The 13,341-nt window shown below is 38.0% G+C and overlaps 1 protein-coding gene across 26 annotated transcripts in view; it reads left to right on the top strand.

Annotated features, from left to right (window-relative positions):
• PUM1 (pumilio RNA binding family member 1) overlaps window positions 1-13,341 on the top strand; it is a 109,994-nt gene that overhangs the window by 13,511 nt on the left and 83,142 nt on the right. For all 26 annotated transcript variants that reach the window (XM_088790829.1, XM_088790822.1, XM_088790846.1 and 23 more), the window contains one exon: window positions 13,221-13,289. In XM_088790829.1, the coding sequence (XP_088646955.1) occupies window positions 13,221-13,289 (69 nt within the window). The remainder of the gene's footprint in view (window positions 1-13,220; window positions 13,290-13,341) is intronic.

The following is a 13,341-nucleotide window of genomic DNA, read 5'->3' as shown; positions in this document are numbered from 1 at the left end:
TTATCTCTGTTTTAATAAAAAAAAGTTAGCGTGCTGAACAGAGATTGCTAGGGTAGGTTGAGTGTATTCAGTAAGATCTAGAAGTAATTTTTCCTTTCTGTATTTAGAATAATGACATGTACACTGTAAGTTGTGTGCTGGAATTGTTCTTGTCTTTACATATGATTTAAACCCCCAGTAACTCTGTGTTGGTTTTTTTTTATCATTTCCATTTTTTTGGATGAGGAAATGCAGTCAGAAAAACGAGGTACCATGTTTTAAGGTCTTACGATGTATGTTGAAGGTGATTAGATCATGATCTTTACACCAGACCAGTCTGTTTGGAGACACCTACTGTACTTCATCGAGTGGTCAGCTTTCCCCTAAACACACACAGGCCTCTTTTACACAGCAACATTTTAAGCCCTACTTGCTGCTCATATATCGTAACTTAGGGATACCGGTAGAAGTTTAGTTTGCATGTCTAATTTTAGGAACCCAGCGCTTAATGCATAATAGGTGCTCAGTGAATGGCATGATGCTTTTCAGAACTGAACTCATTAGTTTCCTTCATTCCCTATATCCTGTTTCTGTGGATGATGGCATCTCCATTACAGGCAACCTAGGAATCTCAGATTCCTACGTCCTGCCTCGAACAGTTCCAAGGTTATATTTATATTGCCTTATTTGATAGGCTTGTATTTCTTGTGAGGACATTTACAGTAGTCTACTGAGTGGTTTTCTGTACCCCTCCCCGCTTCCTTCTGACTATTTTCTATGCTGCTGCCAAGTTGGTATTTCTGAAGAGACATCTGCTTATGTCTTACCCTTGCCTAAATTTTATTTTTTTGTTTTTCAATTACTTGTAGATAACTTCCAAGCTCCTCAGCATAACATAATGTCAGCCTTTGGTGTTTTGAACCAGCTTACCTCTCCTGTCTTTGCTGCCACTCCACTTCAGCTGTACTGAAAAGTATTTGTAACTTTCTGAACACCCATGCTGTTTATAGTTTGTACAGTTCCTCAACATAGTTGTGCTGTTTTTATTTATGTAGTTTTCTCTGCTTGGAATCCCCTTTTCTCATCCACATAGGCACTCGCTCATCTTTCAAGCTTCAACCAAAGTACCTTCATCTCTGGTAAACTTTCTCCTTACTACCTCTTTTTGTAAAGATTGGGTGTCCTCTTCCTTTTTTCTTTTCTTTTTTTTTTTTTTTTTTAATTTTTAAGAGTTTATTTGAACCAAACTGATGATAATTACTGGGAAGCAAGATCTCAGATGCTTTTTCGGGCGTCCTCTTTTGATGCCACGTTTTATTGAAGCATTCAGCTCGTGTATTGGAGTTGAATATTTACTTTTCTTCACCATTGGGTGCTAGGAAGCTGTTTCAGTAAATAGATTCTCGGGCTTAAGTCCAGACCTACTGAATCAAAATCTCCAGTGATTAGATGCAGTTCATGTATTTTTAAAAAAGCACTCCGTGGTGATTCTCATGTATACCTTGGGTAAGAACCACTGTGGTCTTCTTGAATCTTTCAGCCTTGTGTCTTCAGCACCTGGCACATAGTACGTGCCTCATAAATGATGGATGAACACATTATATCATCAGGGCGTATTGAAGAGACTTATTGAGTGTAGTGTTTTATTTTGAAGAGTATTAAGATGTCATTTTGAATTGTTAACGTATAAGGTATAACAGAATGTGGGGTCTTTTGAATACTGAGAGGCTTTTGGGCCTAAGATAAGGAGCCAGTAAGCATATTTTTTGAAGGACTGCATTGAACTTTTAAAGTAATTGGTATCAGCTATGGTTTTATGCCCCCCCCCCTTTTTTTTTTTTAGATTTCTTGAAACCATATCAGAGATAGGCACATAAGGGGCTATAGGAACAAAGTTTACTTTCCATAATTTGTAAAACATTGAAACTTTGTTTCTGTTCCCAGTCACATCACATATTGGAAAACAGTGCCATATATCTGTTTCAGTGTTTCAAGGTTCATTGCTGTTCTCAGAAGTGAATTTTATCCACTAGGATAGTTTAAGAAGATAGTATCCTTATGAAGACAGAATGAAGGTTGTAATATACCTCTATATTGCCAATGGTTAACTGTTCTTAAGACTAGTGACTCATTTTTCCCATATAAAGCTTTTTAAGAGATGCCGTTTGGGTTTAAGGTTTCTACTGGAATGGTATGAAGTACAGAGTGTGAATATTAAAATGCAGAAAGTTTTTGTTCTATATTATGGTTGTGAATTTTCTTCTAAGTGAAATTTTAAAAACAGCTTTATTGTAGTTTAATTCACATACCATACAATTCACCCATTGAAAAAGTACAGTTCAGTGGTGTTTACTATATTCAGAGTTGTGCAACCATCACCACAGTCAAATTTTGGAACATTTTCATCACCCCATAAAAGAAACCCCGTACCTACTACTAGTCACTCCCCACTTCCCCCATTCCTCCTTCCTAGGCAACCACTAATCTACTTTCTGTCTTAAAATGGAAAAATTTTTTGATAGTACATGAGAGTTCAAAAAAATTTTGATAATCTGTTTTTCAGAGTTATGTACTTTTAACAATTTGGTTTATTTCCTTCCAGACTCTTTCTGTGCATATATAAATACTGATTCATGAATGTGTTGTAGTTTTAAACCAAATGGGATCATTCTCTATATATACACTGTATGGTAGTCTATATGTATTTATACATTGTGGCCCTCCTTTCAGGTCAATAAGTAACCTTTGTGTTCCTTTTAAGGGTCATAGTGCATGGAAGTGCAATAATTTATTTTGACTAATTTACCCCAGATTGATGGACTTTTAGGTTGTTTTCAGCTTTTGACATTCTAAACAGTGCTGTAATAAACAATATTGGAGTTACATTTTTGTACTCCAGAATAATTTCTGTAGAAGTGAAATATTTACAGAAGTGAAATTGACAGATGAAACAAGATTCATTAAAAAATTTGATACAAATTTCCACATTGTTCTCCAGAAAGATTGGATCAGTTTAAATTTCCAACACTGTATGAGTGTTCTTTGTGCATTTTTTTTTATGTTGGTGTGTATATTATTTTCCTAGATTGCTAAGACTTTTTAAATGTACTTGAACTGTTTATCTTTTGCAATTCAGAGATTTAAAATGTATGTAATCAAAAGTTTTGGTCTTTTGCTTTTGACTTCTTTATCCTCTTAGGTCATCATCCTTCATCCAGTCTCCTGTGTTTCTTGTAATATTTTTATAGTTCTATTTTTGTATTTTCATTTTTAATTCATCTGGAGTTTATTTCTGTGTATTGTATAGGCAGGAAGTAGTAATGTAATTTTACTTTTCTCAAATGTGTAACTAGTGATCCTAACACCATTTATTGATTTGAAAGACCTCCTTTAAGTAAATTAAGTTTTCTTGTATCTGTGGATCTATTTTGACTTATTTGTTTGATTGATGTATTTATTTTTACTCTAGAATTTTATTTAAAAATAATCTTTATTGAGGTATAATCGACAATAAAATGCACACATTTTAAATGTATAATTTGATAAATCTTGATGTCAAAATATTCACTTGTGAAATCATATTACAATCAAGATAATGATAACTCCCGTCTTCTCCAAAAGTTTCATCACCTTTTAAAATTTCCCCCAGCAGCAAGCACTGATATGTTTTCTGGGTAGGTGTAGACTTTTAATTATTGTATTGGAGTGACATTAAAAGTTATTTCTAGAATCATAAACATGCCCTGTCCCCCAACTTGCAGTTGCATTTGATTGAATGCTTCTCTCTGGTATCTATAAAAGTTGCTCCCTCACCTCCTTAAAGTACTTTTCTTAAATGTTATCTTCTCAGTGAGGCCTTCCTTGAACATTACTGAAATTGTAGTTCTGTCCCTCTTTCCTGCTTTAATTTTCTCTGTAGCTTTTTTACCATTTTGTAATTTTCTGTACTTTCCAAAATGTTTACAGTGAGGATTAGTTGTTTTTAGAATTCAAAATTACCTAAAAGCCATTTTTTTAAATAGGAAAAAAACGTGTTTTGATTTTCAAAATTTTAAACATTCTGTGGCATTCATAGTTTCCAAATTGAAAACCTAATAAATTGGCCATACCAAAAGTCCCTCTCGGGCCGGCCCGGTGGCTCAGGCGGTTACAGCTCCGTGCTCCTAACTCCGAAGGCTGCCGGTTCGATTCCCACATGGGCCAGTGGGCTCCCAACCACAAGGTTGCCAGTTCAATTCCTCGAGTCCCGCAAGGGATGGTGGGCAGCGCCCCCTGCAACTAAAATTGAACATGGCACCTTGAGCTGAGCTGCCGCTGAGCTCCTGGATGGCTCAGTTGGTTGGAGCCTGTCCTCTCAACCACAAGGTTGCCGGTTCGACTCCCTGTCCTCTCAACCACAAGGTTGCCGGTTCGACTCCCGCAAGGGATGGTGGGCTTTGCCCCCTGCAACTAGCAACTGGCAACTGGACCTGGAGCTGAGCTGCGCCCTCCACAGCTAAACTGAAAGGACAACAACTTGAAGCTGAACAGAACCCCCCACAACTAAGATTGAAAGGACAACAACTTGACTTGGAGAAAAGTCCTGAAAGTGCACACTGTTTCCCAATAAAGTCCTGTTCCCCTTCCCCAATAAAAAAAAAAAAAAAAAAAAAAGAAAAAAGTCCCTCTCAACCCCAAGAGGGAATACTATGCTTCATGACCTCACAGTAATACAAACTATGGGTTAAGAAACTGAAGACAGTTGCTATTCTCAAAAAGAAGCAAATGAAGGTTTACTATTTGCATAACATCAGATGGGATTCTGTAAAGAATTCAGCCATGCAAATTAATACATACTAGTGCTTAAAAAATTAAGCTCTGCCTCTTCCCTAATATTCTCTTGGTTTAGAATCATTTTGAATAGTACATCTTTTTTCTTTCTTTTTTTTTAAAGTTTAGAGGAGATAGAACTCTTAAAATATTTTCTCCCACAGATGTTTTGGATTTCTGTATTATGTACTATCTTAGGGTCATAAAGTCCAGAATGAGCTATTTGATGTGCTTCGTAGCTGCCCTGTTATGTTGCCGTGATTTATCTAGATAGACACACGTACTACAAATAATAGAATGTTGAAACAAATGAGGAGTGAGGGTTAGTGTCAAGGCTGCTGAATGGATGAAGACATTTTCTAGGCCTCCTGGCTGAAGACCTTTTAGATAGAGGAAGTTCCTGTTTCCTATGCCAACTGTTTCTGTTGTAAGCGATCATGAACTGTTCAACTTGAGAAACTTTCTCTGTAAGAAATGATTGCCTTTCTTATCGTACCAGTTTGTACCCTTTACATCTAAAAATATATCAATCAGCTTTGTAGATATGTTAAAACTAGGGTCATTTTTATTGGTGATGAATGTAATTTTTTTTCTCAATATTATAGGTGAGTTAAGGACTCTTTCCATTGCCTAATTCCATTCTGTTACAATCTCATGAACAGGGATTTAAAAATAAAACGTTTGGTCAAATTTCTTTCTTGAAAAGCTTGAAAAAAGACAGCAAAGTATTTTTTAAGCAGGGTAAGAACCATTTTAAAGAAGCTGGCTTAAGAAGTCCCATTTTTTGCTGTTTTATCAGTCCTAAGACTAAGTAAATTCTCACATTACAAATATATGTATGCAATGGCTGTCATGTTTTTAATACTATGGGTATTACTTTTAGGTAGATAAGACAAACTAAACTACCATGGCTCTGTTGATAACATGCAGTGTTTTGCTACTTAGTGGAAACTATTTCAGGAGTTGAGAGAGCCCTAAAACACGTATACCATGGTCTTTGAACCTTAGTCAACTGAGTCGACTTTTCTCCAAGTCGTACTCTGTCAAAAAAGGAGAGCAAATTAACTAAAGAAGTTGTCTTCTCGTGAGTAATCTGCCCACACCCTGCCCCCAATACACAGAGACTGGACTATAGGCGTGCCTTGTAGTTCAGAGGTTTTCCTCTAAATTTATTTTTCAGAATTGGTAGTTTTCACTGGTGGCCTAAGTTGTACATCTGTTAAAAAATATTCACTGTTTTATAATTTGTAGAAAATTTATATCAGTGGCTATGGATGCCCATAATTTGTTTTCGTTCACAAACTATTCCTATGGTAGAAATTCTTACAGCGTTTTTGTGCCTACTGTCACATGCCCTTAGTGAGCACAAGGGACGAAAATGAAGCTCAAAAAGTTTGATGTTAGTAGAACTTTGTTTGGAAAAGCCATTTTTATGCCTTTGTTTGTGGACAAATATTTGTTACTTTTACATTACTTATATAGATTCTTGTGCTCTGCTAGAAAGATTGTTTCTGATTCCAATGGCGGCAAATACATTAATTTAATTTCAGTATTTGCAAATATACAGGTTTGCCACAACCTGATTTTAGAACTTTTGGATGAACATTCGAATGATTTTCTTTTCTTTTTCGATGTCATCTGTTAAGATTAGTATTTCAGAATGAAACTTTAATACTAATGAAGACCCTTTGATGTGTTCTCTATGTGCAAATAACCATTTTTTTAATACAAATATGATCTTCTGTATAGTTTTATAGGGGAGTCTCTTTCATGTTTTTGGAATTTGTTCTTTTGGAAATCAGGAATATGCCACCGAGATAGATGACTATAGATAGTAGTTTCCAGATAAGCAGAGGTAAGATTTATCATTATCTTAAGTTTTACACTTTTTATTAGGTTCTTTGATATCAATTGAACAGTTTCTATAGTTAAAGTGGCTTTTCCCTCATTGATTTCAGTTTGATCATGATTGGTGAAATCAAGAAAAAGACTGACAGACCAGCGATTGTGAGGTTTTTGTATTTAAAGGTAGCTAGTATCAAAGGTTCATTAATTGGTTTTGAAAATATATTCTTTTTACTTTCTAAATTGTTTCTTTTATGTCTAGGAAGTGCTGACATTTACATGCGGTATAAATATTCTGGTAGTCCGGTAGCAAAACAGTTTTGATTACTTAATTATAGTCTATCACCTGGGTCTGTTAAACCATCCTAGCAGAATGCCATCAACACATTAGATAATCTGTAACTCTCATAGTATTTGCTTTAATTGCTAAAGGCAGGAGCAATTTTAATGATAAATAAAAATAAGAAAATGAAAGTGCAGCCTAATGCTGACTGTTGTGACTTCATCTCCCTCCCCCTGTATCCTGGAAGAGAGTATAAAAATAGCACAGTAATCATTTGCTGGAACAACAGCTGTTTAACCTAGGTGTGCTGGAACTTTTATGCTCGCCTGTGATGAGAACAGAGAAGTAGGGTCCACAGACCTGAATTTGAATTCCATTTCTGATCTTTATCAGCCATATGACTTCGGACGGATTACTTCTCTGAATCTTGGTTTCCTCATATATAAAATGGAATGATGTCTGTTTTGCAGTACAATGCCTTGAAACTCAGAAAATGCTGGTATTTAGTGTTGTTAGTGACAGTGAATAAAGAAGAATGGAAAATTCATAAATAAGGTGACGTACTAGGGTTTGCAGCCACTTAAGCCAAGAGTAACGTTCTCCCCGCCCCCAGAATCAAGAAGAATGCTGACTTATTTATAATTTATTTGAGCAGTGTAATAACATTTTGCATTTCTTACAAAATAGGTATAAGAGTACCTGCATTTTCAGATTGTTAGGACTATTTAAGAGATCATAATAAAGCATATAAAGAATATATAGGACCAGACCTGGCACAAAGTAAGTCTCAGTGAATATTAGTAGGTATTGTTTACAATACAGGTATATGGTGAAGCAGAAGATGTTGTGGAACAGACTTAATAGGTTATTATTCTCTTAATGACCAAATTCAAATTAGGTTAATTCTCATATTCCATTTCCTCTTCTCATTGCTCAAGTTTCTCCTGCTTTTTGCCTGGCTTTTTCTCACTGGTATCTCCTTCCCGTAATGGTTCTTGGCACCAACTCTTCTGCTCATATTGTTCTGGATCTATGTTTGTGAAATGGAGCCATCACGATCTAGGCTTGCCTGTGCAAAAAAATCCTCCAGGAGAACAAAGAAAGGTAGGTGTGGAGGAGATAAGTGCCTGACAATTTTAGATTCGGTGATTGAGGAAATGACTATTCCAGTAAAAGCAGTTTTAGTCTCAAGGTATGGAAATCTATTCTAGTTAGCAAAAATTCAGGGCATTAAATTAAAGAACACTGAGGATTCTCTCTGAACCCCAGAGCAGGAAATACATACCGTCCGTGGGCACCTTGGGCACTGGATGGCTTTCTCTTTCTATAGGAGCTCCATAGTCTCTTCTCTGCTTTTGCCAGCACATTTGTTCTCTTCTCTATGTTGACTGTCTTCTGCTTATTCATCAGGTTATACTTGACCCAAAATGACAGCCAAAGTGTGGAGTCTTTAGGACATTTCAGTTTGTTTTTCCATAGCTGTCAGCTCAGATGCTGAGAGAGGAATCGGATTTGGTCAGTTTATCATTTCTTACCAGGTACTAGGGGAATACTTTTGTTATAGTTGCTTGTGGCCAGAGGTGATGGGAATCACAAAGCTGGCCTTTCTTGACTGGAGTCTTTAAACATTCTGTTATAGGAAATATTCAAAAAGTGTTGATTTGTTGAATTTTATTTTTCCAAGTGCAGTGTATAGCTCCGAGTTACTCTTACTTTAAAATATAAACTTCCAGTGAGATTTAATAAATGCCAACTCAGTGATACCCCTGTCTGAGTTTGGTTCTTCTGTACAAGCAACAGAACTGGTCTAACTGGCTCAAGTAAAGGGATATTCATTGTAAAGACACCGTAAGCAGTTAAGGGACAGTAATCCAAGGATAGGAACGCTAGCCAAGGAAGGCCAAGAACTGAACCAGAATTCTATCAAAACGTCATCTATTTTAGATCTTTTATTCTGGACAGTCTACCTTGATATCTGCTTTATTTTGTTCTTTGAGGTTTAATAATCTGTCTGAAAAACTGACAAATTATAATTCCTAAAGTATTTGGATCATTAACTTTTTACATTTGAATTCCTCTGTGCCTTTCTTTTTTTTTTTTCTTTGACTGCAACGTTGACTGGCAAAAACACAAAAATCTAAATAGGTGGGAGGAGAATCAGGAGACCATAATGTTATGGAAGTCAAGGAAGGAAGGAATTTTAGAAGGTGACTTTATTGGGATTTTTTTTTTTTTTTTGGAAGGAGAACTGAAAGAACATGGGCTTGAGCCAGTGATGATTTTTTTTTCTTTTAAAGTTTCTCAGTGGATGAGAATGAAACTTTCCCTGAATTGATTTAGCTGGGAATTGAGAAGAGAGAAAAATGGATGTACTTTGAAATGCTAAATTTGAGAGAATAAGTTAGATGGTCACATGACATAGGTACTTGTAACATACTGATTTGGGAAATGCGGAAACAGGGAGAACCTCCTGCACCCCTCACCCCACCCAAGGAATGGGCAAGACATGCCCTGTACTTAAGAGTAGGGAAAGAAGGGATGAATGTGTGAAGGGGGCATTTAGGTAACTTACAGAGAATAACCTGGGAGGTGAATGTGGTTGAATAAGGACATTTTGTCTCATTTAATCATTATAACTAACTTGTAAAGTGGCCGATGTTATCTCAGTTTTACAAATGAGGAAACAGTGAAGTACTTATCGTTAGTTGATTCTGATACGCATGTGGGACGTTGGGTGTAGTGTCTTCTCAAGGGGTGATAGGTAGGGCGGGGCCTTTAGAACATGGTTCTTAAAGATTTGTAAAGTGATGCTTTTGCTTAATTTTTCATTTTCCAAATGTGATGTATGGTTGTGGATTTATTTGTTTTGATTTTATAACTCCCTAAGTGGTAAAACATCAACTTAATTTGCTAAATTACGGTTCTAGTTAGGACAGAATCCCTATTCTGTCAGGAGAAGGCAGGTGTTGAGGCTACTAAGAAAGTTCTGGGACCTGGGACGTGGAAGGGAAATTCAAAAGCATAGGTCATGTTTGTGGATGATATGCTTGAGTGGAATGAAGAGAGGTAGGTGAGGCACTGAAGTGGTCGTCTTGCTTTGCCTTTTTAGCGAACGGGAGGTGCCTTTATGGGGAGGGGCATCAGGAGAGGAAGTGAAGGAATTAGTGAGTAGTGCTGCTCACCTTGAATTCTAGAGGAAGGGGAGTTTGAGTACAAGAACTTGAAAAGTTTGTTCTGTCTTGATGGAGCATTTACTCTGATTATCATTTATAGTCAGCTTTTCTCCTTCATAATAGCCTTTTTTGTTACCTGCAGAAAATTTTTCTTACTATCCTCTGTGTCTTCATTTCTTTTGATTCCTGAGCATCGTCTTCTGATCATTAGTTTTGTCTCCTAGGAAGAATTTTGTGTGAAGAGTCTGCCTGGTGTTCGACCATCCCAGGTATAGCCCCCATTTGAAACAATAAGTTCCTGACTAGTTAAAAACAGTTTTGTGAGAATGATTTGGTTTATTTGGTCTAGTCAAGTATGGGCAAATGGAGTTTCTGGAGGAGCAAAGAAAACTTGACCAAGTTAAGTTGCTTTCTCAACAGTTGTCTACAGGGGGCAGGAAGGTGGTATGCAGAGGAAGGAGGGCGAGTGTTTTATCCTGTAAGTGAGGCAGAACGAGACACCCTCAAAGAGGGAGGTCTGGAGAAAAGAGCTAAAGAGTGAGAGAGGAGACCTGAGAGAGTAAGCAATTAAGTGGTAAGAGAGAATGATGGATGGGAAGATAGAATAGAAAGGAGTGGAAATTGTTATTGGGGGGGGAATGGGCAATTTTGAAGGTAGGACGAGGAGACTGTGGACAGCAAAGGCAAGACCAGGAGAGCAGACCATACTCTTCATATCCCACAGCAGAAGCAAACGGCACTTTTATCTGGGGGTGGAAACTTCTTGTGACCACCACAGAGGTAGCTTGGTGATTAAGAAAGAACATTGCTCTTTAAATGGGAAGACCTGGATTTAGATCCTAACAATGCCAGTTGAGTACTCTTCCCTATTTAACAATGGTTGGGGAAGTCATTTCTCTGAGGCTCAGTTTTCTAATCTCTTAAATGGAAATAATCACTGTGAGATTGTTGTAATAATTATGTCAATATGCGTATTGCATGTTCCTTCTCTTACTACTCCGGCATTTTCCTTGGGAAACATAATTTCCAACATTCTTGGTTAAAATCTTAATTTGTAGATTTTTGGGTTTTAAGAAATGCCTCGCTGTAGTTAAATATATGATTAGTATTCCACAGAAAGAGCTACAGAGCTTCCTGCTTTTGATTTACATGCTTTGTAAATGTTAACTGGGACCTGAACGCTCAAAGTCGTTTCACCTAACGTTCTGTAGTTTCCCCGCTAACATCCTGTGCTCAACTACCCCACCCCCATTTGTACTACATGCAGTTTAGGAGCTTGTTCAGTGTGCTCACCTTAATAAACACCTTACAATGTGATCATACTTTCTGTTTCAAGGTTTTTTCCAAACTGGTTTGCCTGTCTTTGTCCTTATCTGCCTGAATTTTAACTTCATTTTGAATTTTATAAATTTACATTTTTAGCAAGCATCCTAAAGCTGTTATACTTGGTGACACTAAGTCATCTGTAGCATAGTATCAGCTCTGGATTTTGAAAATATGTGATTTAAAACAATAATGCAACTGAATTTTTGAGTGGTCAGTTCAGTTAAATTATGATTATTGGGTGATATACATACAGGCAGCATGTTGATAAAGTCCTTCAGTTGGTTCCCTGAGCTGTATTCTAGTCGGTGCTCTTGCTCTCCCTGCCCGGCCCTAGCTTGACCTTCTTTGTGTTTACACACTGCTAGAAACTGTACACCGGTGTTGGGAGGTAGTAATGGTCAGATAATGGGGCTTGAGAGACTCCTGCTTCAGGCAGTCAGTAGTCTTTCCCAGGTCGGCAGAATAACCTTCCTCTTGAATAGACAAGGCGCTGTACTCGAGCCTAAGGCAGCAGACGGGGCGTGCCGCTCGTAGCTGAGAGGACCAGCAGACCACTGGACAGCAAAGGGGTTTGCACTATGTTTGTTTTGAAATTTTTTTTTTTTTTAATTGGGGAAGGGGAACAGGACTTTACTGGGGAACAGTGTGTACTTCCAGGCCTTTTTTCCAAGTCAAGTTGTCCCTTCAATCTTAGTTGTGGAGGGTGCTGTTCAGCTTCAAGTTGTTGTCCTTTCAGTCTTAGTTGTGGAGGGCGCAGCTCAGCTCCAGGTCCAGTTGCCGTTGTTAGTTGCAGGGGGCACAGCCCACCGTCCCTTGCGGAAGTCAAACCAGCAACCTTGTGGTTGAGAGGACGCACTCCAACCAACTGAGCCATCCGGGAGGCAGCTCAGCTCAAGGTGCCGTGTTCAATCTTAGTTGCAGGGGGCGGAGCCCGCCATCCCTTGTGGGACTCGAGGAGTTGAACTGGCAACCTTGTGGTTCAGAGCCCACTGGCCCATGTGGGAATCGAACTGGCTGCCTTCGGAGTTAGGAGCATGGAGCTCTAACCGCCTGAGCCACTAGGCAGGCTCTGAACTATGTTTGTTTTGGATAATCTACTTCACACTTCATCCTGAGCTTAACACTGCCTTGTAGTAATGACAGTGGCAATGAGTTAATTGAAGCCTAGAAAGATTGTTGTGATGTGGGCGGTTCCCTTAATGAATGATAGGTCAAGTTTGAAGGGATTCTTGTGGTATCTGCTGTTTTTGCCTCCTGGTTTTGAGATTCTAGGAGCCTCCAGGGATCTTCCAGCATGGAGAAATGTTGGGGAACTCTGTTATATAGTTTTGTCGTACCTTCCTTTCCAGAGGTTTATGAAAGAAATACTGGGTTGGATGAAGTGAGTGTCCTAATTTACACGTTCATAGTTGGGGACAAGCTGTGTGGTCTTTGACGCCGTTGCCAGGTTTAGGTTACACAGCCATCTTTATGTGTCATTGCCCTGCAGCATGTCGGTCTTATTAAATCAAATTGTATGTAAAATAGCTACAATTCTCTTGTGATGGAACTTGCTTTTTCTTTTTCTGGATTGTGTGTTTTTCATGTTTTGAAAACAAGGGAATGGGCGGGGAGAAAGCAGGGGTCATTGCTGAACCCTGACGGTTAAAGGTAAGTGAATGTTTAATCTTAATCACTTGAAAATTGTCACTGTCTTTGTCAGTATGTGCAAGTCCATGTAGACGTGCTTTTCAGTTGTGTTTAATGTGTATATAAAATTCCAGATGCTAACTTGAAACTTCTCCCTCCTCTATTCTGAACAATAGGTACGTTCTATGGATGAACTGAATCATGATTTTCAAGCACTTGCTCTGGAGGGAAGAGCGATGGGAGAGGTAAGTGAACTGGTGTGTCAGAAAAGTGGGCCTATTTTGAAGGGAAGGTTGG

This window comes from Rhinolophus sinicus, chromosome 14 (genome assembly GCF_057876585.1).
Source record: "Rhinolophus sinicus isolate RSI-liver-muscle chromosome 14, RSI-T2T, whole genome shotgun sequence".
Taxonomy (NCBI): domain Eukaryota; kingdom Metazoa; phylum Chordata; class Mammalia; order Chiroptera; family Rhinolophidae; genus Rhinolophus; species Rhinolophus sinicus.
Note: the sequence above shows the minus strand (reverse complement) of the source record. Positions and strands in the feature narration are given on the sequence as shown.